Source organism: Pezoporus flaviventris, unplaced genomic scaffold (assembly GCF_033815535.1).
Source record: "Pezoporus flaviventris isolate CSIRO_AGI_PZ_B2104156 unplaced genomic scaffold, CSIRO_AGI_Pfla_v1 ptg000029l, whole genome shotgun sequence".
In the NCBI taxonomy this organism is placed as follows: Eukaryota; Metazoa; Chordata; class Aves; order Psittaciformes; family Psittacidae; genus Pezoporus; species Pezoporus flaviventris.
This window is the reverse complement of record NW_026892577.1, coordinates 5,884,997-5,912,754: the sequence shown is the minus strand read 5'-3', so window position 1 is coordinate 5,912,754 and position 27,758 is coordinate 5,884,997. Positions and strand designations below refer to the sequence as shown.

The window sequence follows — 27,758 nt, the reverse complement described above, 5'->3', positions numbered from 1 at the left end:
TGCGGGGGGAAGGATTTTGCATGCTGGAGCACCAGAGGGGGCATGTAAAATGTCAAGCACATGCAAGAACCCAGACAAAATAGTTTCTTTTTAAGCCAATTAGGCTTCAGAAGGAAACCTACTGGGTGAATGTTCTTAAAGCTTCTACAGGGTGACAGCAGAGTTGCATGTGTGGGGTCATTTGTGAATGTGTTTCTTTGCAAGCATGATACCCCACTTGGTAGTTCAATCTACTGGGTGCTTGGTTTGCATGCATGACCCATAGTATTAAACATGTACATTCTGTGATCTGCACTTACAAAATTGCAGCTGGAATTTTAAAGGTGGTGGATCATGACCAGTTTCAACATGAATCTCTTTTACTTCCCCAAATCCCATTGTTTCTGTGTCAGGAGTTCAGCCATTTGTCTCCTATAATGTTGAATTTTCATCCACTCGAGCTACTTAACTCCAGCTCTACTCTTGCAACTCTTTTTCCCCAGTGTAAGTCTGCCTAAGTCTCAGTTCAGCCTGAAGGGCAGCCTTCTTGAATACAGAGCACCGTGTAAAACCCTGACTAGATTTATTGGTGTTACAGAGTAGAATTTACATGTTATTCTAACTTTCTAAGACTCCCTGTTTAACCTGAGGGTCCAGAGAAGTCAGCGTCAGTATTTCTTCGGGCTGCGTTGAATTCCTAGTGACAGTGGTTTTGTTTTTGTTAATCCGAATCCCAACTAGTTAATAGGAAAGTACATCAGAAACTGAATTTTTGACAAAGCATTCAGTCTGTGTCAGCCCCAGTGTGTGCAGATAATTTGTCTAAACTCCAGCCCGTGAATGAGGCGGTGCATTAACTGGTTTTCACTCCCTACGCTTCAACTGGGGCCCCCTTCTAATTGTGCTTAATGCTAACTTCGCATGGCTTTAAAAGGAATCCATCTTGCTATCCCTGGGTATTGCAAGTGAATGGCATAGTCAACTTCTCATTTAAATAATGGTAGTACAGGGAATAGCTTTTAAATGGTTATCGTAAAACATATGATTAACGTCTGTAGACTGTTTACTTTTCTTCTGTGAACAGTCTTTCAAGTGTGCAAATAGCTCGCCGGATGGTTAAAGCCCAGTTAATCTGTTTGGGTTTTGTAATGGAGAAAAAGCAATGTCTGCATGAAAATGTCACACAAGGAGATTTAATTTAGAGATTAAAAGCTTCCCAAGTGACTGAAAAAAATAGTTTTTAGCCATGAATACAGTACCCTTCCTTCTAATGCTCTCTGTTTTAATTTGGCTTCTGCTGGGTAATTGTGCTCTGGCTTGTTAATTGAAAGGCCCAGTCTTGTAACCCATACTCCTCTGAGCAGTTCCTACTTGCTCTTAAGGCTTGTGTCTGGAGCTGGTTTCTACTCTCTCAGTAAGAACTTCAGTGAGGATGGATGGGCTCTCTGTCCTCCCCTGCACACCTTCAGCATCTGGCCCATGTTTTATCAAGTATTTCCAGGGGCTTAGGTTTTGGCAAAGGTTGCCTAGGTCTGCTCAAAAGCAAACATCATTTGCCATTATAATGACTTTGTAACTCGTTTTCGCGGTTACTTTGGAATAATGCCCATGCTCTTGAGCACTCAGTCAACATATGGGCAGGGCTTGTGCTCTATTGCTGACTTTGAGTCTAAAGTAATCATGAAGTTAATACAGGAACCATCTTTCTGGTGAGTGTTTAAGACAGTACCTAGCACAGTGTCACACCAAAACCATAGCTGAAACGCCTAAATTCTCATCCTAAATAACAAAGTAATTAATTGGAGACGTGACTGAGGAAGTGAATAAGATCAGTTTTTCTGGTTGAATCTCATTGAACAAGATACCAGAAGGCTCACTTTATGAAATAAGACTGTGAAACAGCCTTTGGAAACCTGAAATGAAGCCATAAGTATTATAATAAGAATGAATAGATAGCAATTTAGAAACATATTTGACTTTTCCTTATTTTATTTATTTCCACGTCTCAGTACTAACACTGCTTGATGTTTCTTTTCCATAGGAATTCCAAGGCCTCCACATCCTCCAGATATATCTCCTTATTATCCGTTATCACCGGGCACTGTAGGACAAATCCCCCATCCGCTAGGATGGTTAGTACCACAGTAAGGAGTTCCATTTTTTTTCATTCCCTTTTTCTTTTTTGATGTGTAAAATTTATGTTACAGATCGCTTACGTGCATGTGTGTGTGTGTGCATTGAGATAAATCTGTTTGCCAGCTGCCACTTCACTGAGTGGTTATGAATTTACCCACCTCATGAAGATTAATTATAACGTATGCCAGGTCATGTAGTCTTAAGCAAACAGGACCAGTTGGACACAGGTTTGCAATGTCATCTCTGCCAGCTGATGGCTCATGAAGCATGCGTTCTCAAACCCTCCTGCAGAAACATCCATGTCTTGTTAATGCCCTTACACTGCACCATGTGGGATTTTCTCAGGTTTAGCTTTCAGGGTGGTTCTCATGGATTCCCACTATAAATGTTCAAGTTTAAATTTCATTTGCCTTCCCCCCTGAAGTCCCTCTAGTTTTCCTTGTGAAACAGTAGAGCTTTACATCGGCCAATGAGCAGCATTCCTAGTGGAGACGTGGCTGTGTAGTTGGCATCTGAGGAATGGAATTTTCTTGCAAACAAGAAAGAGGAATTAGTTTACTCTAAAACTGGCTAAGAAAAAAGCTGTGGAAAGTTAGTTTGGGGTTTTGTTTTCTTTTCAGCTCCTCATATCCCACTTGCAGAGCCTTCTTGGGTATGAGGTTCCCTCCACTAATTGAGTCCTTATTTTCTTTATTTCCTTAAGTTGCCATCTCTACAATGGGTTTCTAATGCACTTAAACACTGCCTAGGCCTTTTGTGCAGTATATTTGATTTAAATACTTATAAAACACATTTGTATTGCATTATAAATCAAGACTATTACGTTATTTTTCTCACATAACAGGCCTCATCAGTTCTGGGGAGATCATATTTCTTCAGAAATAAATTGCCCCAAGCTAGAAATAGTTTGTTCCTTCTCGAGGTTGTTTGGCCAGCTGTGCTAAAATCCCTGTTTCTCCTCCATAAGGAAGTGGAGCTCACACCGTGTAGGAGAGCAGGGCAGAGCAGGGGCTACCCACACACCCTCACATCTCAGGGAAGGAGGAGGACTGGTATCAAAGGCTTTGGGGGCCTTTCTTCAAGCACAGATGTGTGGATACAGGAGAGCTGGAGATCAGACCTTGGCCACGGCATCCCACTTCTGGCCACTTTGCAGGCTGCCCTCCTTCACATAGGGTAGTCTTGCAACTAGCTTAGGTAGAGGCTCTCCCACGCTGAGGATGAAGCATGTCCATTGGCTCTCTGCAGAAGGCTGTTTCTCCAGAAGAGCACAGCATGAGCAGAAGAAAAAGACCCATAGTATTGCTTCCTGAAATCTTAAAATCCTCCTCATTTGTGGTGATTTACTATTTACATAGGACACCCTGAACACTTGTAGAATGTGTGCCAGCTCCTTTTCTTCTTCTTTCTTGCTTGCAGGGCCTAGCTGCAGTACAGTCATCTCATGTTCCTCTGGTGAAACTGCTTAGCTCAGGTTTGCACAGTAGCAGGCTCAGCGTTTAAAGCAGACATACCCAGCTAGTGCCAAATGTTAGCGATATTAAAGACGTGGGAGTGCAGGGAAGAAATTTCTTGTTGTTGACCTGTGTCTCATTGCTCACCTCTGTCTCAGAGCCTTACGTGTTTATGTGTGAAGACACAGGTTTGTCCTCCTCAAACCTCATGTCAGGGCTGGCAGACCACATAAATGTTGCTCACGTGTGGCCAGTTTCACCAGGCAAGTGTTAGTGGCCACCTCTGTCACAGGAAGACTGTCATCACCACTGATGTATAACAAGTCACCACCCATGGTGTGATTGTCTACCCACAGCTCTTACAGCTTCTCCAAGTAGTTTTTGTTGAGAGGTGGTACCATCATATTTGCTTTTGCTGAATGAATGTGGCACGGCCAACTTTGCAGAAGTAATCCAAGGCTCTCATTTTGCCACTTGTGCTGCACCATCAGCTTCCCAACCCATCTGTCCTCAACTGGCCCGCATGTCTCCTGCATAGGAGCCCCCAAGAAAGCACCCTGCCCCGTCAGATGATGTATTTGAAGGACAGATGAAAAGAACTAGCCAGCACAGACAAACCTCAATCAGAAAAAGTTGTGTGTCTTTCATGAGGATGCTGTTTTGCATGTTGCTGTATTTTTTAATTATTGTAATGAGGTGTGATTGTCTATTGGTTACCCACAATACTTCTTGGGGACTCTCCCCCGGTAACTCTTGTCAACACTTGTTAATCTGACAAAAGGCTACAAATTAAGCTCTGTTAATTTAATGTTTTCTCACCGAGATCTAAATACCGAAAGAGGCCCAAAGCGCAACTGAAGTCCTTTGATTCACTGTACTTTATTTTGGTATAAATTTACATTCATTATTGTTTTCCTTTGGATGTGTAGCCCTCAATTAGTGTGATGGCTCCATTAAAGCAAGCGAGACTTCGCCTTTAATTATTACAACAAAACACCTAGTTTCAGCTTGGGGAGAGGGTCTCTATTGACATAAGCAGAGGTTATAAAATTTAATTAGCCATTCCTATCAGATTTATGGCATTCAAATTGTTCTGTGTTTCTTTCCTTTGATCCTTGCTGTACAATCCCCAAGATTTTTGTTCTGATCAAATGAGAATAAAGCTTACTGTGCGCAGAGAAGTTTTTTGTTGTGTGGTTGTTTTTTTTTTTAAAAAAAATTTAAAAAAAACCCACCTTTTCTTCTTTCTCTCATTCTCTTTCCCTTCCTTTTTGCCAGGCAAGGTCAGCCAGTGTACCCAATCACGACGGGGGGTTTCCGCCACCCTTACCCAACAGCTCTGACCGTCAATGCTTCCATGTCAAGGTGAGTTCAAATACTGAGGTCCTGAATCGAGAGCAACTGTAACTCCTCCTGCCGCCCTCTCTAGAGGAGGGCATTTCGTCTAGGAAGTGTGTTTCTGAAAGCACTTCAGTTAAACAGTCATCCTTAGTTCTTTGGTGGGGTGGAGAAGAAGAGGATGAGGGGAACCTTCCCGTTAGAGGAGAAGAGGGTGTCCTAGTGCTGTCATTGGGCTTTAACAGCTTGTTTTTGAGGGAGAGGTGGCGGGCTGGAAGCTGTCTTTAAAGCCAAACCAGGTGAAAAAGCAGGGAGAATGAGATGTTGACAAAGCAGGAGGGGAAGTTGTGATACCTTTTGCTTTCTCAGTGGCTATCACCCAGAGCCATGCTCTGTGTGCAAGAGAGGAGTCTCTGGAGGCAGGAGGGCTGCTCTTCAAGCAGAGTTGGGAGGAAGGTTATTGCGCTATGTTTTCCCCCTGCCAAAGCTGCAAACACTGATAGTCAACATAAAAGGGCCTGCCTGACCCTCTAAAGCTTTAGAAGTATATATTTCTCCCCCTCCCTACCTCCAATTAATTCCATCTAATTTTCCAGGGGCTGCTAGTTTTATTTACAAACTGGTTGGCAGCACTATGTTTAAGTAATCACTAATTGCTCCTAATGATAGTTTTATTCTCTGTTCATCTGATTTTCAGCCTGGTTAATTAAATCGGTGGAATTTTAGACTTTCCTGATGGGCTGAAACAGCTAATCCATTTTGATGATGGCACATAATTAAATTAGCATGCATTACATAGCAAGGTTCCATGTCTCTTCCCTGCTCTGTCCCTTCCTCTCCATCTCTGCAGTTTAATATGTGGTGGTTGGTGTATAGAAGATTTAAGGAGGAGAAGATTGGGGGGGGCGGTTGAGGAGAAACACACCTCATTGAGAAATGGAAACCTGTAACTAGAGCTCCTGAGTGAATAGGGAGGGAAATAGGGTGTTGTGTGCTTTAGATAAGTAGAGTAAAAGAAAAAGGTTAAAATTTTACCGTGTTGTTTCAGCAAATAGACAACTGGAAAATCAACTTAAAATTAGTAGACCCAGCATGGGGGAGAAAAAATCCGGGGTTGGGGAGAGAGCTGCAAATTTAAACAATAGTCCCCTCCCTCCACTGAATCTTTTTTAATATCTATAAAAGACTGGCTGGCATGGTGTGAGGCAAAGTAGAGCTTGATTTAGTTTAATTATTATTAGAGAGGCTAGTCATTTGAGGGAGGGGGGAGATGTGGGAGGGGGAAGGCTATATTCCCTAGATAGGCTTTATGAAAGGTATCTAGTTAAAAAGAGTACACAGCAAATTAAATACATTATTGTGGTAATGGGACGACAGAAGTAGAGGTCTATTATACTTATGGCAGTTATAGGAAATGTAGGCTCCTTGCCCTGTTCTAGCACAGCCTTTGATATTCATTCCATTCAGCAGCAGGGCCAGGACTTCTCAGAATTAAGTGATGGGTCATTATACTTTAAACACCATGGAGAAGCCTAGATTGGCAATTAAACAGCACTTGCTGACACTCGCTTGTGCCACCCTGTGACCCCCTTTAGATTGAGTTGTTGGAGCTCGGGGCCCTCAGCCTGCTAAATTGGTAGCAGGCACTTCTCCTGACGAGGGCTGGCTCTGAAATCTGCCGGCTTCAAAGGGAGCAAGATCATGTATAAACCATAATGTGGGTGCACCGTGGCTCAAAAAATAAGGCAGGAATAGATGAAATGTTACAAGTGCAAGGGGAAAATGAGAGAATAATGACAAATCTAATGCAACTCAAAGCAGAATTGTTGCACAGAAAAATGCATCCCACTGCTTGTGCATAAAATCAAGGCAGGCAGATGACATCCAGTTAACAGAAACATGTCAACAGTGAAGTAAAGTGAGAGTGAGTAAGAGAGAAGCCCCTGAGACAGCCAGGAACAAAAAATTAGTTGTCCTTAACAAGTTAAGACTCATCATTATATTCTGGCTTGGAGCCATAAAAGGAGACAGTGGAGTATAATGAGCTGCTTAGAATTTTTAGGGTGTTTATTGCAATTCATGGAATACCAGTCTAGAGAAAAAAAATACGTGGGGATGTCTTAGGCAAAAGTGAGGGGTGTACATATACACACACAGCCTTTGTTTTTGTCTCTGACATAAGCCCATACGTGCACACATGCTCAGGCGCACACGCAGAGCGATGAATAGATTTAAGATGGTTATCCTTTGTTTCAGCCCAGAAACTTCTCTCCTGGTTTCCCATACATGGGAACACCCTCTGGGCAGACCGTGCTCTGATACATGGCTTGATGCATGTTTTCTCATGCCTTCCATATCAGCTGGAGTGCCTGAGCTCAGCCATGGGACAGCCCTTGCCCCCAGTAGCCAGTGTAGTTGGGAGATGGGGCTGGCGTGCCCAGGGATGCCCGTGCTTGCCTGCAGACATGCCCTTCATGGCTGGCCTCTGGCCCCTGCAGGGCTCCAGTACAAGCCTTGAGGTTGCCGTGTTGGCTCTGCCCAGACACTGAAGCCAGAGAATCCACCTTTTTCCAGAGCATTCCTTTAAAAGCAGTTCCTGTCTTTTCCTGCTTTATGGTATAGACCTTTGGAGCATGTAACGCTTCCCAGCCCTGAATGTTCCCTAAGCTTAGTAATTACAGTTCATTAGTTAGAGTGTGCTTATGAATAGTTTATAGAAGGTTAATGGGTGACTAATAGTGATTTTCATAAATGGTTTAGACTATTAAGGTAGTGTCTTCAGGTTGTTTTAACCATTTACAGCTCTTTTCTCTGCTGGTAGCATTGCCACTTACTTTGTATGCGTGTGACATGCTTAAAACATCTCTTGATCCTTCATTACCACTCTATAATATGCCCTTAGTGTAAATTGAGACAGGGTTAACTGACTGATGGGCAAACAGTGGACCCACTATGAAAAAACAACTGCTGTGAGAGGAAATCAGGAAATAATTTAGCAGAATTGCACCAAACACTGCACAGCAGTTAAGTGGTGGCAGTGGAAAATACCTTCTGTAATTGAAATTTCAGGGGAAATTCACTTTTGCTGAATGTAATTACTGAAGTTGGAGTGCAGCCAGGAACTTAAAAATTAACACTCTTCCCCCACTTGTACTGCTGTGTGAGTGGGTGTCTTGTGGAAATAAGTAGGTATTCAGAGTTCAGGCTGAGCCGTCATCCAGCCTGCTGAAGTCCATGGGACTGTGAGAGCAACGCTGGGTTCTGGAGCATGCTTTTAAAGTCCCAAACGTACGAAGGGCTGTGTAAGTCCAATAGGCAGCCTTGGAGGGAGAGAGATTTATTGTGAAGTAATGAATGGTTATTGGTAATGGACATACAACTTCCTTGGGGGAACTGCCACCCCGAAAATAACCACTGAGCTGCAGTTGCCTGTTGATGAAGGCTGCCATGTCTGTGAAATGTAGAGCTTGGAGGGTAAAATCCCAGCCCAGGTGAAGTCAGTGGAGGCTTCTCCATCCTCCAGGCTTTGACACAACGCGTACACATGGAGGAGGCTTCTCTTTCTCCACTGCCCTTCCTCCCCGTCTGCTCACTCTCTAATGTGCAAGTATTTACTTTCTTTCTCCTAGATGGTAATTGGGAAAAAGGCTTTTTCCCCATAACTAGGGAAGGTCAGAAACTTAGCAGACACCATCTTTTGTCCTCATTAACTCCAGCTGTAATCAGTCTTTTGTGAGCCCTTCTGCAGTGATGAGTCTGGTCTTACTCAGGTCCATTCTCACACCCTTTCTGTCCTTGTGCTGCCACCGCTCTCAGCTCTTCTTCTTTGCTTGTATGTGCCCACTGCCCTTCGCACTGTGTCCTAATGCCAAACAAAAGCAGCTCTTCCTTCCTCCTCTCTGAAGGTAGGCTTTTCATCTCCATCTTCATCCTTCAGTATGTCGTCACTGGCTCTCATTCGAGTTTGAACCCTAGACAGCCCCAGCAACTAGTCCTCTCTTGATCGCTGTGTCTTGCCAAGGGTAGACAGTCATTTGATAGGATATGTGTCAACTTGTTATCACTGTACTTATGCTACTTTAGGTTTATTTTTGCCCGTGTTTATAAGTTGTTTCATTTCTAAAAAGCTCTTACTATCAGTTTTTGTTTGCGTTGTACTGTGGCTGAAGGCCCCATGCACTATGTGAACAAACTTTCAAGTATGTTCAATCCAAATATATACACACAAAAATAAAGACAAGAACAGAAAGAAACCGGTACAAAGGCCCAGTTTAAGTCTTGCTGATGGTGAGGCAGTTCTGTGGCACAAGTGAGACCTCCTTGTAGCCTCGCCAGTCTTCTGTTATGACCTGACCGCGAATCAGAGCATTTCCCCAAATGTGCATTTCTCTCCCAGCTACTTTTGTCAGAGTGGGGAAGGCATTATGATAATCCACTTGGAGATGTGTGTCTGTGAGTCTTTAACAGATGTAGGAATGGTCATTTTGCCCATTCTTTTTCCTTGCCATCACACCCTCCTCCTTTCCTTCTCTCCATGCTTTTGTTTGTGAGGAGCTGCAGATCTCCACCGTTTGAACAATTTCACATTCTCCCTGTCAATCCCTGCTCTTCCCACCACTGCCTTCAAAGACAAAATACTTCTGTCTAATGATCCTGAGTTACACCAGCTGATAGACAAAGGTCCTCAGAGCTCATAGTGGACAGTACCTCCTGTTCATGAAAGTCTTTCTGTGTCATCTTGTGAATGGAGGGAATGTCTGGGTAGTTGGGGTGGGGGGGTGTTAAACTCAGTAATGGAACTTGTAAGATGGGGGAGGGAAAATAAATCCCATTATATCTGTGATACTTGTACACAGTCTAATTGTCAATGGTATATCATTCCATTTAAAATCCTATTTGATAGAAACAAAATCATTGTATATTGATGATAGAAGAAAGCATTCTTTATCTCATTGCATGTTCCATATTTTGGGGTATTTTATTTGAACTGGGATGAGAGTAGGGATTTGCAATGATAAAAACCTTGTTGTTTGCCAGATCACTTTAGTTTTGGAATTTTGGGGAGGTTATTTCCGAGCCAAAATTTTAGGCTAGATCCCATACCCTGGAGACCTGTTGACTTCAGTGGGCTTTTTTTAAGGAGAAGGCAGTCAGTCGTAGTGTGCTTGCTTTATTCACTGCAAAACCTTTCTGAAACTGTTAAGAAATAATGATAAGAAGTCAGTGCTGCTTTTGAGAAGTTTGTTCATTTAAGTTAAAAAGTAAAAAGTCTGAATGATTGTGCCATGTTTTGTTATGGCCCCAACCGAGCAATTAGATTCATGTAGAAGGATTGCACATCCTTTTGAATCCAGTTGCAGGACTGGGGCCTGTCCATGTATGTGGCCATAAACCATAGAGCTGACAACATTTTTTCTCTTTAGAAAGGCTAGACTGTTATTTTGCATGAATTTAAATCTTCCTAGGTTACCTAATGGGTCAAAATTGGCTTGATTCCACAATCTTCCCACCTTCTGTTAAAGCAGTGTGGCTCACAGATTTTAGACACAAATAAATATTTTCTTTGGCTCCATCAACAAAACATATCTAATGAGGCATCTGTAAGGACTGTCAAAAATGCATCTAGATTGTGTTGGCATTAATGTATTATTTTGCTGTCAGTATGCAATAAAAGATGTCATCCCAAATTCACAGCATGATTCAGAGCTATAAAACTTGATTCTGTGGTTGCCACAGATGATTTCTTAGCAAAGAAACGGACTGGTGGATTTCGTTGCAGGTAGCTGCAATTCCACTTTCATCCAAGTTCATCCAGTTGAATTTGCCTTTTGTTAAAGATGTTAGAAAGCATGATGTCTCATGTCAGTAATGATAATGAAGGGGAAGATTGGCTTTAATGACGTTAGAAGAGTCATTATGTTTAATTTATTGCTAATTAATGCTGCCAGCTCTCATATGCTTTGTCTAGCTGTCATGTGCTTGTTATATGCCTTTTTTTTAATGTGTGTACACATCCCTCCCCATTCATTCATTTTTATTCTGACGATTTACACAGCTTTCTCTCCTCTAGGTTTCCTCCACACATGGTCCCGCCACACCATAGTTTACACACAACTGGAATCCCTCATCCGGCCATAGTCACACCAACAGTCAAACAGGAATCTTCCCAGAGCGACGTCGGCTCACTCCACAGCTCGTAAGTTGTTGCTTCTTATGGCTTCTTTTTAGAACACCCAAAGCATCGCTTGTGCATGTATAGCTTTTAGAAAAGCTTGGATTTATGGGAATGTTTTTGCTCTAAAATAATTTTAAGTTGATTTTTTCTCCTCTGTTCTGATTGATTTGAATGTGGTTTAACTGCCAAAATGTGTCAAAATAATGGTTAACAGCCTGTCAGTGACGTAGACAGTAGTTACTCATTTCACCCATTCAGATGAGGAAATGGAGTTTTCTTGATCAAGATTTAAGCTTCTTGACCGGTTTCCCTGTTACTCATTGCCTGGTTTGAAGCTTTGAGATACCAGATACACAACAGGAGACAATAGAGCATAAATGGCTTGTTCAAAGCCGCAGAGAGCACCGGTATCAAGTTGAGGTTTGAACTGAGGAAAGTTCTGGTCTACCTCTGCCTCTAGTGCTCCTGGTGCTTGTTGCCTTCTGTTTCATGGAGGAAGCAGAAAGCATTTGGGCTCCCATTGATGATGGAATGTAATTATTTCCTCGGCCATCATACTCAATCACCAGCCCTCCCCATGAATCCATTTTCCTGAGTGCCCATGTCCTTCCAAGGTTCTTGTAGGGGCTGAAAGGTTTTTTATTGATACTGCCTAAACATAAGATGGGCTTTCTTATAATTCTCTTAAAACTGTTCTCATCCAGCAGCCAGGGTGAAGGCTCCAGAGATACTTCTAGTCCTTCTCCTAGGACTTCTGTGGATTAATGGTAGAGATATTGAGGGGATTAATTCTATAAATTCACAAGGTTTCTCACTGTAAGGTTTCTGTCTGTTGTATCTTTACCCTTCAGAAAACATCAGGACTCCAAAAAAGAAGAAGAGAAAAAGAAGCCACACATAAAGAAACCTCTTAATGCATTTATGTTGTATATGAAGGAAATGAGAGCAAAAGTTGTAGCAGAATGCACATTGAAAGAGAGCGCAGCCATCAACCAAATCCTTGGTCGAAGGGTAGGTAACGAGGGAGAAGTACAAGCAGGGTTCAAAACTCAGTAGGATTCACACCTGAATCCCTGCGATTTCCTGATATTTCAATAACGGATAGGGAAGTTACTAAAGACGTTGGTTTGGGGTGTTTTTGCAGACACTTAATGCTAGTGGGCATCATTCATGGGCAAGAGAGGGAGTTAATAGCAGTGATTTTTCAATATTATTTCCATGACCTGTAGATGGAAAAATCTCAGGTTTTTATTTTGTCCTAAAACAGAACATTAAATGGGGAAGGAAAAAGCCTTTGGGTACAGTACCAGTGTCAGCACCTGTGAGGGGCAGAAGAGAAGAGGGGCTGCCGGTGGGAAAAGGATGGGGAGACCTCCTTTAAATCTGTAGGTGAGCTCTGGCTCAGGACAAATGGTTCAGCTTCTGGAGCCTCTCCCCTGCTCTTTTTGTTTGGTTTTCTTAATTCATGTAGGTCATCAGGAGACAAAGGGGCTGAGTGAGTAAAAGATTAGTTGTGACTTAGTTACCTGGATTTATAATCTGGAGTTAGAAATAGAAGATGAATGTCAGCATGTCAGATCATCAGGTTTCGTGTCTTCTTTTTCATGGAAATCAACTCTAGCTGAATTTATATAAAAATGATGTATTCTGCTGTTAACACACTTAAAAAAAAAAAAACAAACACTTGTGCTTTTTATTTTGTCTTCTCTTTTCTTCACCTCAGTGGCACGCGTTATCCAGAGAAGAGCAAGCGAAATACTATGAACTAGCAAGAAAGGAACGACAGCTTCATATGCAGCTGTACCCGGGCTGGTCCGCACGGGATAACTATGTAGGTTCCTATGTAGGTGGAAATTGTTTTAGTAGTAGAGCTTGTAGAAATGTAGGTGTGACCTGCTGAATTACGACCACACATTGCACACAAGCGCTACTTGGAAAGCGTGCCTTGGGATCCCAATCTGGTAACAACAACGAATGCTTCCCTCTGTGATGCTAAAAGTGGTGGGGATAATTCCCAGCCCTCTGCTTGGAAAAAGCTTCCTGGTTGGGACTAGTAAAAGGTTAGAATTGGGGCATGACAGTAGAGCTCTGTGAAGAAACGCTTGCCTTCACTTTTACCAGCACCTGGAAATGCTGTTTGACTTGCTGGTCTTTTTAAATTTCATGTTTTGGTGAATCAGAATTCCCCTAGTATGGCTCCTCTCCTTTCCTCCAAAAAAAGATGAATAATTAGTGTCTTGCGCTTATCTGTGTGAGAGTATAGTGGAAAGTGGAAGAATGACTTATCCTAGCTTCAGAGAAGGACTGGCTAAACCAAAAGCGTGACTCGTTTGAAAGTCTTACTCTCAAGTGGGGTTAAATGAATTATTCCATGCTCTACTGTTGTATATTTTGGTTTTGTTCTGCTTTTTCATGGCCATGTTATCTTCCTCCCCCGCCTGCATTTTTGAAGAAATGTTTTGGAGTTTGTGATCAGTTTGTGGAGTGGGTTTAAGATTGATTGCCCACACTCCTCCTTTCAGAAAGCCTCTTTTGTAGCTAAAAGTGGTAGAATTTTCTGCTTCTTAAAACATAAGGCCAGTGTTGTAACCACTTACTGGTAGTGTATAACCCCGTCTTCCATGAAGAGTAAGTTGTCCAGCTGTAGTGTTTGCAAGCCTAAACCAGTAAATTCTTGACAGAATTGGGAGCTCTGAACCCTCTTTAACAGGATTCTATCAGCATCTTTATAATTTTCTTAAATAAGAATTACCCAAAACTATCAAGATCTTTAATTCTGGAATGCACTCTGCTCCCTGCCTTGCGAGCAGACTTCCTTGAAGGTTTGGGGCCCAGCAGCTCTAAGATTGATGTCAGTTACACATACTGTTTTTGTTGAAATCTGCCTTTTCCATCATCGTCAGCATCACTATTTATTTTACTGTAAATATCCCATTTTGTCATGTATCACAAAAGTGTTGTATATAGCAACATTTACTGTGATGTGAATCTGGGCTTTTGCATGTATGGATAGGAAGAATCCAGTTCAGAGTGTGCAGCAAAGCCTAGAGCAGCAGCAGCACTGTGCTGTTACAGGAGTGGAGAATACACTTGCTCACTCATTTAGTGATATGTACTTACAGACATATTTTCAAACCTTGTGCCCTTTCTTGATCATCTTTTCTTTCCATTGGGCTCTGCCTGCCTCCTTTGTTCGCCTTTGCAGGTTTAGCTCCTTAGGGAAGGCCTCGTTAAGCCCAATGAGGCACTGCTCCTGCTTAAACACATCTTCCCTTTCTTTTTAACATAGCCTGTCCTGAGACTTAGACCACAGGCTTGAGGTAGTTCCTTGACACTGAGTAGTATCATCTTCTTGGGTGTTCAAAAGGGAGTATAGGCTCAACTGAGTTTTCAGGAATGCTCATTCTGCGCAGTGACTCTGCCACTGACAGATGGGCATGTACAAAGCCTTCAGTGTTTAGGACCTTTTACTTTTGTCCTCACCGTGTGAGCACTGAGAAACGCTTTCTTCTCAAGCTAAAAAGGACAAGATGAGAAAGCTGGCGCTTTCCCAGCGGCTTGATGCTGTACCCCCAAGTGACCTTCAGGGGGAACCTTACTGCCTGAGGAGAGCAGGCTACCTTTGCATCACACGGTTGCATCATCCACAGGATTTATTTATGTCTCTTCTCCTGGTCCATCCAGAGCTCTCAGAGCTCCCCTCAGCATTTTGTAGGGTCTTGAGCCCTTCACACATCTAGCAGGGGAGCAACTCTGGACTGCTTGAAGTGGTTAAATTGTTAGGCACATCACATCAGGCTCGAGGATGAGGCCAGCTGTAGCCCAGGTCTTCAGAAACAGGAGCAGTGCATTCCAGAAACACAGCTTTCAGGCTGCTCTTAAATCAGAGAAGAGGATTCAGGGAATCTCTGATGGCTTGGCTGGTGTCACATTTGCTCTTCCTGAGGTCTGATATAAGACGTTAAGTTCTGGACTCAGAGTATGTCAGGGTCTAGTCACCTTCCCTGTCACTTGTCCAGAAAGTCAGTACCAAAGAACTGGGCAATCCTGTCAAAACCCATGTTGGTTTGGCTCTTTAGAGGGAGCTGCCAAACAGTTATCCACTATTTACATCCACACTTATTTGCAGCCTAAGAATTTGTGTAGTACCGTGACAGAAAGTGTTACAGACCATGTGCTCTAGTGTGAGAAGGACAATCTGAGCTGTCTTCTGCAGAGCACTTGAAAAACTGCTGCCATAGTTCTCATAGTCTGTGTATTAATCTAGATATATAAACAAATATGTCCTTGTAGTACAGAAATTGAACAAGTAAGCCAGGTGGTTAGGTGATTCTTCTCTGTCTTTCCTTTGCAAAGGGTGTACAAGAGATTAGTGGGACCTCTGTCAATTCTTTGTTAGGAACATTTTCCAGAGCTTGTGTTGAAAAGGAACCAGAAATTTCTGGTCCCTGGCTGACTGACATTCCTGTATATCAGCCATTTTTAACAGATTGCTCCCTAAAGGGGTTATAGCACTTTAATACCTGGCTTGAAGAGTTTGTAAAGGGCAGGTGACTCCTGACCTCTCTGCTGGCTGACCCTTGTGTGAAGAAGTTCTGAGGTCTCAAACTGAAATAGTCCTTTAATTCCCAAATGTACTGCAAAGATTAAGCAAAGATTTGCCACAGATGCAGTCTGTTCATTATACAAGTTGCCTCCTTGAGAGTAAATAAAAATCAGGTTTGTGGTCCTGAGGCAATTGTCTGGTTTTGGTTACGTTGTTGTAAAGCTGGAAAAAAATCCCTGACTTTCAGAGTTACTGTCAATCTAAATCAGTATAGATGGAGCAGTGTCTGAGCCTCTTGTATCTTTGTTATAAGTGGACTTAAGGGTAGCATGGTTTCTGTTTTATTCTTGGGGGGTTCTAGGAGTAATGCTTGTCTGGCTTGTCTGCCTGTCACGTTAGACTGACAGCTGCTGTAGCAATTGGCTCAGGGTGACAACTTTCTGTAACAGCAAAAATTACCTCAGAGGAGTTGAAAATGATTTCTCAGCAGCATCCAGGCTACAGGATTAAGCTTTTTCCATCACCAGAAGGCTGTTGCGAGCAAGACTATACTTGTTGCAGCCCGGACAGCCGGGTGGCAGTTTACAAACCCGAGCAACCAAGGGGGAAACGAGTACAGAAGCCCCATGCCAGAAAGCTGGCTTTTGGGGAGGAAAAATACAACAACAACAAATCTAAATCCAACATTCACATTGGATGTGCCAAGCTGAAGCCCATCTTAACCATTTAGCTGGAAGCCAGACCAACCTACTGAGAAAAAATGTTCTCCAAGTGGGAGAGCCTCTTGGCTTCCCCACAGATAGGTCCAACCCTTCAAAAGCGACGTGAGATTCCTTCTTCTAAGACCTGTTTTTCCCCTCTTCACCACCAGGGACTGCTGGTCTGGTGTCCTTTCATCAACATCTCTTCCTACTGCATCTTCAAAAGCCAGGATCTCTTGTGCTGCTCACAGTTGACATTGCTGGCCCAAAAGTCATTGCTTTTAGCGTCTGTGGAGCTGTGAAAATGAACTTACTCTGTCCCCTGCGCTGGCCTTTTTGTACTGCTCTGCTAACCCTGTAGCTCAGTTTCCTTAGAAAATAGCTTTTCCCTTTTTAGCTATGCTTGATACTTTATAACTCTTCTCTTGGAAAACAGTGGTTGGTTTCCAGTGAAGTCAGGCTCCTGCTCCTGGTTGTCCTCTCCCACACTGCTAGAGGGAAAAGGAGGAAAGGCCTTTCTGCCTCCGGTCAGAGACCCTGAATAACAGCATCATTTTGTGGGGGGGCAGTATTTGGGAAAGGGACACAGTTTATCAAAATACTACTAGTTATTTTCTTTGTTATAGAGGAAAATATGGGAAGGGTCTTAGTTATTTCTGGATTTTTTTCTTGTCCTGGCTTTGCTTCCTATGTTGTCAGTGCACTTAAAAACCTGCAGGTTAGGATTTGCTCATTCCTGTGGCTTCCTCCTCCACTTTAACAGTTGGGTTTGGGTGCTGAGGAGCTCCAGGGACGCAGTCTGACCTCACTCATGCACTCTTCCCACTTCAGTCTCCCTCTTTTCCCCCTCCGTGCCCTGTTACAACGTGACCATGAATGATTTTAGAAACTTCAGAGCCAGGAGCATACAAGTATCAAATGCTTTTCTCTTTGTGAAGATCCTATCTCAAAAGCAGCATCTTGCAAGTTGTTTTACCCCCTGTTGCTTAGGGCTTTGGTGGTTTTTAGGGTTGGGGGGGCTGAAGCAAGGATGTTTGAAAAGTCAAAGGGTGGGCAAGTAGAGTGATCTCCAGGGCACAGCATCCCCTTAGGGTCTCCCAAGCCTCCCTGCACTGAGAGCGAACCAGCGCTGCGCTTCAGTGTCCTCCCCATGGAGCTTCACTCACCAGTCGCAGCCCCATCACTTGGTGCTGTCTTGCAATCATGTGTTTTGGGGGTATTTTAATCCTTCTCGTTTGTGTGTGTTTCCTGCAGGGAAAGAAGAAGAAGAGGAAAAGGGATAAGCAGCCAGGAGAGACCAATGGTAAGTAAAAATAAGTCTTAAATCTCTTGCTTAGTGGAAGTGTGGTAATCCTGGTGTGATGCTCCTAGGTACGGGGGAGGTGGGTACAAGTCTCCTGGCCTCACGGGGAGCTGGTCCCTATACTAGACAGCCTTTTTTTTTTAATGCACTCTTAATTATTTACATGTTATTGCCCTTCTAAAACTAGTAACCAAAGCCACTGCATGTAAGAGCCTCTTGTGACGTTAGCTGAATTCGTACCTAGTAATTGCAAAGCCTGTAACTGCAGAGCCGTAGTTGTAATGCCTATGCCACCGTTGATAAAGTTGTCCGCTTCTTTTGCACATGTGTGTGCGTGTACGTATGTATGTGTTTGATATTAATTTGGGCTGTACCTGTATGTCCTGATGCATGCCTTACAGTGGTAAATCGCACCCATTTTAAATTAAGGAGGTTTGCCGTTCTCTATAGGAAATTAGAAATACTGCATAGGCAATCTCATAGTCAATTTTGAAGAAGCCCTGACTTAGTTTTTTTGAAGCCTTTGTATAATTTGTTCTTTTTTTTCAGAACACAGCGAATGTTTCCTAAATCCTTGCCTTTCACTTCCTCCGATTACAGGTGCTAACGTCATTTTGAGTCATTTAAAATAGTTTATAAACTGCTCTTTTAATTTTTTTCCTGCCATTATAGATCTTAACATTAAACACGTATGACATTAAGAGAAAGTACCATCCACACGTTTCGATAGTATTTATTATCTATATATCTTGGTATCTATTATATGTTTGATAGTATTTTTTAATTTTGTTTATTTTTTTTTGTTTTGTAACAATTGCTATTAAAACAGTAATACAGTAAAAATAACGCAAGAGTTGTACTAACTGTGCAAATTGAATATGCAGTATTTCTTTAAAGAGACTGATAAAGAATGGAAGCAAGTCAGTAATGAACCTCCTTAATCTAATGGCATTTTTCATGGCTCCCACTAAGTCTTCTCACATTAGCATGCATATGCATTTTTTTATTATTATTTTAGTTTTGGATTACTTTTTTTTGTTTTCTTTATTTTATTTCCCTTTCTGCTCAAGCCTTTTCATTGCAATTCACCAGCTGTACTAACTCAGCACCTTGCCATGCTTCACGTTTTATTTTCTGGCTGATACTAACCCGCTCATTCCGCAATCTGCTTATTCTTATCCATTCTTTTCAACACAAATTAATCAAAACAAATAAATTGAATGTTATTCCAAAAGCTGCATTATCCCAGGAGATATAATTTCCTTTTTTTTTCTTTTTTCTTTTTTTTTTTCTTTTTTTTTCTCTTATTTTGTATCTGAGTTGAAGAAAAAAGCATGTTCAGGATCTAACTTCCATACTCAGCTTCTTTTCTTCCTTTTTCCCCCTCTCAAAAAAAAAAAAGTGAATAAAAAAATCCCCAACCCAAAGAAATCTTGCCTGAAATATCCTGCTAGACCAGCCACAATGACTTTCCTCTAGCTGCTCTTTTAAAAGGGAAGGAAACAGTCCTTTATAAAGGGATACTGCAGCTTTAATTGCAACAGCTAATCTCAAGAGTTGAATAAAAATGTGATTATCACTTTTTTTTAACTTTTAAATCAAGTCAATATTTTGCAATTAATAACGAGGACATTGATTTTTATTCCCTTTTTTATTTTTATTTTTCCTTATTTTTATCTTTCTCTTTTTTCTCCCCTTTTCTCTCCTCCTCTCTCTCTCTCCCCCCCTCTCCCCTTTTCTTTTTTTTCCTCTCTTTCCTTCTCTGCTCGCTTTTCTTGAACTCATTCAGACCTGAGCGCTCCTAAGAAATGCCGAGCGCGCTTTGGCCTTGATCAACAGAATAACTGGTGCGGCCCCTGCAGGTGTGTATAGTTTTCCCAGACTCGCTATGGCTGATTTGCAGCTGGTTTATTTGGTACTTTCCCCTTTTTTTTCCTGCCTTGTTGCTTTGTAGCTCTGTGTTGTGATCTAGAAGACACAAGGGAGTGGGACACTGCCATGAGTTATCGTCTCTGAAAGGGTTTTGCTTCTTTTTTTGTCGTTGTTGGTTGTTTTATTTGCCTTCCTCTTTGCTGCTGCTAGCCAAAAACCCACTGTAAAACAGCATCAGCCTTAAGCCCATATGCTCTTCAAGCCTCCACCCGAGGACAGTCGCTCCCAAAGCCCTTAATCACACAGCATTGAGTGCAGTGCCGGCACCGGACTGTGTCGGAGATCTCTGTTTTTGTTTTCTTTTGGCTCATTGTGAAAGTCCTGTTTTCTTTCCTGCCCTTGGTATGAGGGGAGATTACCAAATAAAACTGAGGTGATTGCAAGCTAAACGTAGCTGTAGCTAAGATGACGCAGACCAAATGAGCTCTATCCACCATTGTGTTGTATTTTTTGTGTTTACCTTATGCTAACAGATGCAAATACTCCAAAGAAGTGTCGGGCATTGTTCGGGCTTGACCGACAGAGTTTATGGTGCAAACCATGCAGGTATAATACTACCCACTAGGCCTTTGGGGAAATAAAAGCAATCTGTCCTCTTAGTGCATTTGTGTGATCTTATTTTTTTAATCTTTTTTCCCCACTCCCCACCTTTCTCTTTCCCACAGCATCAATTGCTAATAATCTTTGATCTTTGGAATTCCTTGCTAATTTAATGCCATTTTCTCTCTTTTCTTTACCAATAACCTCTCCCTGGTGGTAGAACTGGGAACAAGAAAACTTGAAGTCCTTAAAGCTGGCAGGTTTTTTTGGCTTTTTAATTACATTTTTTTTTTTCCAGATTGTCAGCAAAATGAATGTTTAGCTGGACATCTGTGTTTTGTCTTTCATTTGGGTCTATGTCTGCTGCCTCCAAAGGCTTTTTAATAAGGTTCTGGGATCTGCAGCACTAGTATTTTTCTCATGATTAGAGATGTAAAAGCCAGTGTTTACAGCTTATATTATACTAATCTTTTTGGGTTTGTTAAATGCAAAATTCAATAGCTACCTGTAGGCTTCTGTGCCTCAATAAGATTTATGTAGATACCATTTTTTAAAATGATCTGATGTCCTTTTTTTTTCCAATTCCAAAAATCCATTTTTTCCTAAATTTTATCCCAACAAGTGAGCTGTAAACGCCTGAGCTCTAGACAAAACTAATTGCAACTTTAGTAGGACAGTTTCCAGCATTAAAAGGAGATGAAAGACATCAGAGAGCCCAAATTCCAACAGCCCATGTTCTACTGGAGTTTAATTCCATGTATAATTCAGTATGTACTTCTTTCTTGGTGGAGGGATACCGAGTAGTTCTTTTCTCATTCCTTTTTCCTTATATGATCGCATTTGGTTAAATTTGTTGTTTCTTTGTTCTGATACAAGCAGTCTTTGAATTTGGAATATTATGATGGTAGGTATTTCAACCCAAACCACACTCTGTATGTAGTGATTCCTCTCCCACATTTTCCCCTCTTACTCATGCCAGTCCCGTGTGCTCCATCTCATTTAGAATGTAGATCAGACGTCCATCGTATTTTGTGTATGCACGCAGTCTTGTTTGTGCTTAGTGTCGAGCAGAACACGGATCAGGGGTGGTGTTTGTGTGTCAAAATGCAGATAAGGCACCAGACATGTCTTCAACAGATTGTATATTGTCCCATTAGAGACATGCTAGTACTGGGTGTTGGTGTCGTAGGCATCAGTACCAGGATGTATGTTAAAAAGTTTTGAAAACAGCAGTTTCTTAAAGCTTAAAGCAAGAAGGGTTTCAGTTCAGAAGAGCTGGGTAGCCACTTCCCTGTATCAGGAGGCTCAAGTCTCATGATAGCCAACGTTTCACATCTTGTGTTTAGTTGGGCTTTATTCTGTGGTTAGTTCACTACACACTATCAGCAGATATTTGTGTAGTCTAGAGATAGAGCATTTGAAGCATGTCAGGCTCTGTATGCCAAGTACAGAACCGGGGTCACATCATGTTTGTGTTGCTTTATCTTTCCCTAGCTGCTTAAGTAAACAGCATACTTTTAAAACTACATTTTATCAGCAAGGGGACTTTTCTTCAGTCTGTATAATGCTTAGGTTACGTGTGAAGCATAAGCCCTCTCTTAACTTTCACCAGATTTGGTCAGAAATCTTTGCAGCGCATCGGAGATTACTTCAGTGTTGCAGCTGATAGCTTTATGCTTACTGATATAGTCAGCTGCTTTTCTTTTTGTTTTGTTCTTAAATGCATGTAGACATTTTATCACTAGGTATTAAGAGCATTTCTCTCCTAGTTCTGGTCCTAACCATTATAACTTTGCATTTGCTAGCATGGTAGCATTTAGTAGCCCATCTTAGGTAGGTGCTAAAGATGTACAGTGTGCTGACACAGTAGAAACTGTGACATCTTTGCTCACAGCAACTAGATACACCATTGTCATCCTCTGTGGCTTTCACTCATGGCAATTGCAGTGTTACAGGTTTCCTGATGCTCTCCTGGAGCTAGTTTCAAGGGCAGCATCAGTGGGGTCGGGTCTGTTGCTGTTTGCTGGGCTGAGGTAGCAGTTGATGCTTTCAGAGCAATGCACAAGTGAATAATCCTTACTAGTGCTTGAGGAGGATATGCAGGTTTTTTTATTCCCACTTTTAGGAGAGCAAAACCGAGGCACAGGTAGCTCCTGGGGTGCTTACTTATTCCCCTTTGCCAGAGCTACATGGTGTTGTTCACTTCTGGTAAAATTTGGCTTTCAGGGTCTGGGATTTTACCTCTGCCTTCTGTCCCACCTAACCCTTGCACGCACATTACCACAGGTAACACACGGTGGGAATGGCACAGGCTGGAGAAATGTCCCCCTCCTTGAGCCATCCTGATTTAAGCAATGGCTTTCCAGATTAAAAGTGGCCACACTACTAAAGAGTTTAATATTCCGCAGAAGCAGAGGAAGCAATTTGCTTGCTTAATCTCAGTCAAAGGAAAACTACTTCAGGTAGCAGACCAGCGGGTTTAGTTTTAGAAAGGTTGTTTTAGCTCTACAGTCGGAAAGTCAGGTAGATGAGGTTTAAGCCTGCTTTGCCATGGGAACTCTTCCTTTCAGGCCACAGAATTTTAAATAGTATTAAAAAGAAATACCTATTTTGAATTTTTGGCAAACTGGATTCAAACTGCCTCCAGTGAAGAAATTATAACTGCCTTGTAGGTAGAGAGCAATCCAGTTGCATGGCTTCTGGACCACCATCAATGCTGCAGGCAGAGAGTGGGTCTCTGCTTGCAGATTATTTTAATGTTGGTTTGGGGTGGGAGCCCTGCAGTGAAAACCCACCTTTCCACACAGGTATTATGGGTGAGCTTTGTGAAGCATCACTGCTCTGCTTTGCCACTAGAGCTGTGCAGACATGACCTGTGGCCCTGGTAGCTTTGCACAGCTGAATCTAGGAAGTGGGGAAAAAGAGCAGCAGAACTGTCCTTAAGCCAAGAGCCAGAGGCTTCCCATTATTTGTTAATGGTAGAAGAATTAACAGGTTCTGTTTTGAGCCCACCAAATTAATTTTTTCTGTCTTTTAACGTTGCTCTACTAAAGCATGGTTTACAGCCTTTACTTGCTGTCTTCTATCTTTCTTCCTTTCTTTCATCTTAACATTTAAGTTGCATGGTTGTCTTTTAGTTTTTGGCATGTATTGATCTGCAGGCTAACGTGGTTAAAACTCTAATAGCCCTAACCCCTTACCTTGCCATCTGGAACGTGGAGCAGAGCCTGAGTCTCTGGAGAAAGGGATGTCACAGCACTGGTCCCTCACTGAAGGTGGTAGAAGGATGGGGTGCCGGGGTTGCTGTTCCCTTCCTGGCTATGGGAGATGATCTCTTTTAACTCCAGGATCAAGCTGGTTAGATCTCCCTTGCAGTCAAGAAGCATCTATCCCTATTGCCTAGGCAACAGAACTTGGTTTAACCCAAGTCAAATGAAGTTACCCTGCATGGGGGAGAACGTTAACAACCAGCAGTGGAGCTGGGGCACCTATGTGAGCAGGGAATGTCACCCGGCGACATTCAGCTGTTGTGCTATGCTTGGGCGCTTCCTTGGATGAAGCTGCTGAGCCTAGGGCAAGGTATCCACTGGAGGGGAAGAGCAACCTACTCCTTCACATTGGTGGCTTTGTGCAGCTTACCTGAGCATCCAAAGGTTTTGTGGCAGAGCTGCTGTAGACAGACTTTGTGATACACACTGGGCTGTGTGACAGCGGTTCAGCACTTCCCTTGGGAGGTGTGCTTGTGAATAGGAGGGCTGGAGAGCCATCATTATTAGGGTCAAGGTAGCCACTGAACATCGTTCTGCCAGATGCTGTGGTTGTTTGCCTCATTATTTCTGTCCTGCTGCTAGAATTGTCTTGCATATACTTGGCAAGAGAGATGGTGTGAAACTGTCATCTGTTTTCATTGCTCCTTTACATTATTAAGTGGACAGAGGGAGGAGAAAAGATCTCTGTCGGGTCACTTACTGATTTGAAGATGAGCGGCTCTTGTGAGACTCTCATATTCCCTGGTGTGAAATAAGCTCCATGTTGCTCCTCACCTTTGTACCTGTTGTTGTGCTCTTTACCTACTGAAACTGGGTCCCACTCTGGAGTTACATGGATGGCCTCTCAGAGGAAAATCCCCAAAATGCAGACGAGCAGCTTCCCAAATCTACCACTCTCCCTTAAAACAAAAAGTAAAACTGAGTCGATTTAAAGCCACAACCTGCAGGCCATACAACCAGTTATTCTTGTTATTTTGGATCATACTCTGTTTATCCTGTCCTTTTCCTGGATATTTTTCCTTCTGTTTGCTTTGTTTGTTCGTTTTGTTTTTATTTCCCCTCTCTCTTGTTCTCCCTATTATATATCCCTCCTGTCTGACTCTGACATTTTGGATTTGGTGTGGTTCTTAACAGAAAACAGTGAGCAGTAGTTTGCAGCCGTCCTTGCCTCCCAAGGGCAGCGCATCGTAGGAGACAACAGATGACCTAGGTGTAGAGATAGCCCCGTTGAGTTGGACAGCGTTATGGGACACCTTGAGATACCATCAACTATCCAGAGCTTTGATTTTATAAGGATTAAATTACTGTCTTTTTTTCCTGGAGGACAGTCCAGTTTGTAGATTAGCACAGTGGGCTCCAAAACCATTTTACCTGCTTTTCTGATGATTAAAATAACTGAGGAGATGAGGCGGCCTGAAGAGGAGGGGAACGAAGAGACAATTGGTGAATCCTTTCCAAATCTGTTAGCCGAGGGGGGGTTTCCGAGTGGGCTCAGTGCTGAGGACACCCCACCAGACCCCCAGGACGGCGCGTGGGGCCAGGGTGCCGCCTGCGCAGAGCCCAGAGTAGCTAATGGATGGCTCTTTGTAGATTACTGTCTCCATCAGCGTCTCTGCCCTTTATTCACAGAGAACTCTCTCCCTGTTTCTAGGAGAAAAAAAAAGTGCGTTCGCTACATACAAGGTGAAGGCAGCTGCGTCAGCCCACCCTCTTCAGATGGAAGCTTACTAGACTCTCCTCCGTCCTCCCCTGCCATGCTCGCCTCCCCCTCCAGAGACTCGAAACCACAGACTGAACAAACGCAACCCCTCTCGCTCTCATTGAAGCCCGACCCGCTGGCGCACTTGGTCATGATGCCGCCGCCATCCTCGCTCGTCCTCACCGAGAGCGCTGCGAGCAAGCCCGGCGCCCTGCCTGCTGCCAGCTGCCCCAACGGGGCCCTGGACCACCCGCCGGCCGCCCTCCCGCCGGCCGCCGCCGCATCCCTAGCACAGCCCTCAACGTCCTCCTTGCATTCCCACAGCTCGCTGGCAGGGACACAGCCCCAGCCGCTCTCCCTCGTAACCAAGTCCTTAGAATAGCTTTAGCCTCGTTAGCCCTTTTGATTTCCTTTTTTTTTTTTTTTTTGGGGGGGGGGGGGGGGTTGAATTCTGTTGGGATTCGGGATTTTTTTTTTTCCTTTATTCTGTTTTTTTTTTCTCCTCCTTCTCCTCGTCGTCGTCCGCTGTTCGTCGTCGTCTCTTGGTTTCGTTTTTAATTCGTGCCATGTGGCTACATTAGTTGATGTTTTATCGAGTTCATTGGTCAATATTTGACCCATTCTTATTTCGATTTCTCCTTTTTAAATATGTAGATGAGAAAAGCCTCATGATTCTGCCAAAATTTTTATCAACAGCTGTTTAAAGTCTTTGTAGCGTTTAAAAAAAATATATATATACATAATTGTTATGTAGTTCCAATAGCTTAGTTTTAAAGACTGATTTTAAAAATGACAAAAAGAGAAAAAAAAAAAAAAGAAAAAGAAGCAATTTTGAAGCAGCCCTTGCCGGAGGCATTGGTTCTTTATTATTTGTATTAAATACGAGCTTGCGAACCAATCATTTTACATCTGGTTTTTAAACCTTTAAGGGCACAATGAATGCGGTGCCGCTACTACTTCTTTTTTTTTTTTTTTCATTGTTCTCCTTCCTCGTGTGAAACAAACCTTTATTGTGATGTTACTTGTTCTTGTTTAAATGTACAGAAACAAAGGGTTAAAGAAAAAAAAAACGTGTTAATATACCTTGTTCCATGGTGTTGTTCTTTTTGGGGGAGGGAACGCTACTCAACACTTAAAAGTATCACAACGCTATTGGACCAGTAGTATTTATTGCTTTAGAAATTGCTTGTTGTATCTGTATGTTGTCCCTTTTTAAATGGGTTTGGTTTTTTTTTTCCTCTTTGATTTTTCTTGAAACATTGTATAAAGGTTTTTTGTTCCATTTTGTTTTTGCCCTTAGTGTAAGCATCTTATATATAACAACTCATTTGTACAAGGTTTTTAAGTTTATATATAAATGTGTATATATATATTTTTTCCGGGATTTTTGGGTTTTGGTTTTTTTTTTTTAATTCCTTTTTGGGGGATTTTTTTTTTTTCTCTATGAAACACAATTGCCACCAAATGGACATTTCGCAGACGCGTTTCGTTCAAGGATCAATAGTCTAAAAGAAAATCAATAAAGAATTGCTTTAAAAGCCATCGACACACACACAAAAAAGACTTGAAGATTTAGCAAGGGAATCTTTAGCAACCGCTGTTTGAGAAATAGCAAGGTCCAAGTGTCTCCTGTTCAGAACTGCAGCTGAATCCCCTGCGACATTAGGACTGTAGGCTGTGTGCAAAATTCTTCTGTGCCAAAATTCTCAGTGACTTTCAACTTTTCTCCCGAACAACCTTTTATTATTAATTTCCTTTTTATTTTTCTTTTTTTTTTAATGCTGTAATTTTTTTGTTCATCCTGTTTTGCTGTGATGTTACATAGGTAGATATGTATGTAGTTTTAATGTCACCTATAACAGACGTGTTTGGTAGCAGATTGTCCGGAAAGCATTTAAAATGAAGAGGTATAAACCCTTAAGGGCCAAAATTCTGTATATTAGATTATTCATAAAAGGAAAATCAGACTGCCACTTTTATGTACACTTACTACATACAGGTAGGTAGCAAACTTAAAACAAAAAAAAAAAATCCTAGGCATGTTGATGTTGCAAAAAAACGCTGTATAAAGCTGAAAAATTGTTCATCTGTTCATTCAGTGCCATTGTAGTTGACATGAAGCGATTGTAAAACTGTCTCAGATTTTTCTCTGGTTTATTAAGATGCTAACTATAACATTTTTTGTGAATACTTTGAATGTTTCCTAACAGTTGTGATGTTACTGTTCCGTTTTATGCTCTTATTCCGATTTTCATTTTTAATGGTTTGGAAGCCATTTTTTGTAATGAATAAATGTTCATGCTGTACAGTATCTGTAGCATGCAGTTCTGGATTAATAAAAGCAACTTAGTATGTGCAGAGAATGGCTTGTCAACTCATTTATGCGTTGACTGCTCTTTACTCTGACCGATAAGATTTACAGCCCAAACAGAAAACTTCCTTGAAAAGCAATGGTGAAGATCATGGCAAATTGCAGCCAGCTGTCGTTGTGAGAAATCCTGTTTCCTTCGGGTTCCCATGCTGCCAGCCTTCTGAATTCGTTTTGCACCAGCCCTCTCCCTGCTCAGCAAGCTTTTGCGTGAGTAGCAGTGGTTGAAAACCCGTTTTATTGAAAGCAAATGGCACGTGATTTGGCAACAGACAAGTAGCACATGAGCTAAAGCAATGTCGTCCCTCTGTGTGAAGT

The 27,758-nt window shown here is 42.3% G+C and overlaps 1 protein-coding gene across 40 annotated transcripts in view; it reads left to right on the top strand.

The window, feature by feature from the left end:
- Positions 1–27,435, top strand: part of TCF7L2 (transcription factor 7 like 2) — a 177,818-nt gene extending 150,383 nt beyond the window's left edge. For 4 of the 40 annotated variants that reach the window (XM_061458727.1, XM_061458714.1, XM_061458732.1 and 1 more), the window contains 9 exons: positions 2,021–2,123; positions 4,848–4,934; positions 10,963–11,103; positions 11,934–12,093; positions 12,806–12,913; positions 17,584–17,632; positions 18,182–18,232; positions 19,422–19,498; positions 25,005–27,435. In XM_061458727.1, coding sequence (XP_061314711.1) covers positions 2,021–2,123; positions 4,848–4,934; positions 10,963–11,103; positions 11,934–12,093; positions 12,806–12,913; positions 17,584–17,632; positions 18,182–18,232; positions 19,422–19,498; positions 25,005–25,454 — 1,226 coding nt within the window. In that variant the 3' untranslated portion in view covers positions 25,455–27,435. Of the gene's footprint in view, positions 1–2,020; positions 2,124–4,847; positions 4,935–10,962; positions 11,104–11,933; positions 12,094–12,805; positions 12,914–17,583; positions 17,637–18,181; positions 18,233–19,421; positions 19,499–20,037; positions 20,111–20,980; positions 21,010–25,004 lie in introns of those variants that run through there. The other 36 variants (XM_061458728.1, XM_061458718.1, XM_061458716.1 and 33 more) reach the window with 33 other exon arrangements.
- The last annotated feature ends 323 nt before the right edge of the window (positions 27,436–27,758 follow it).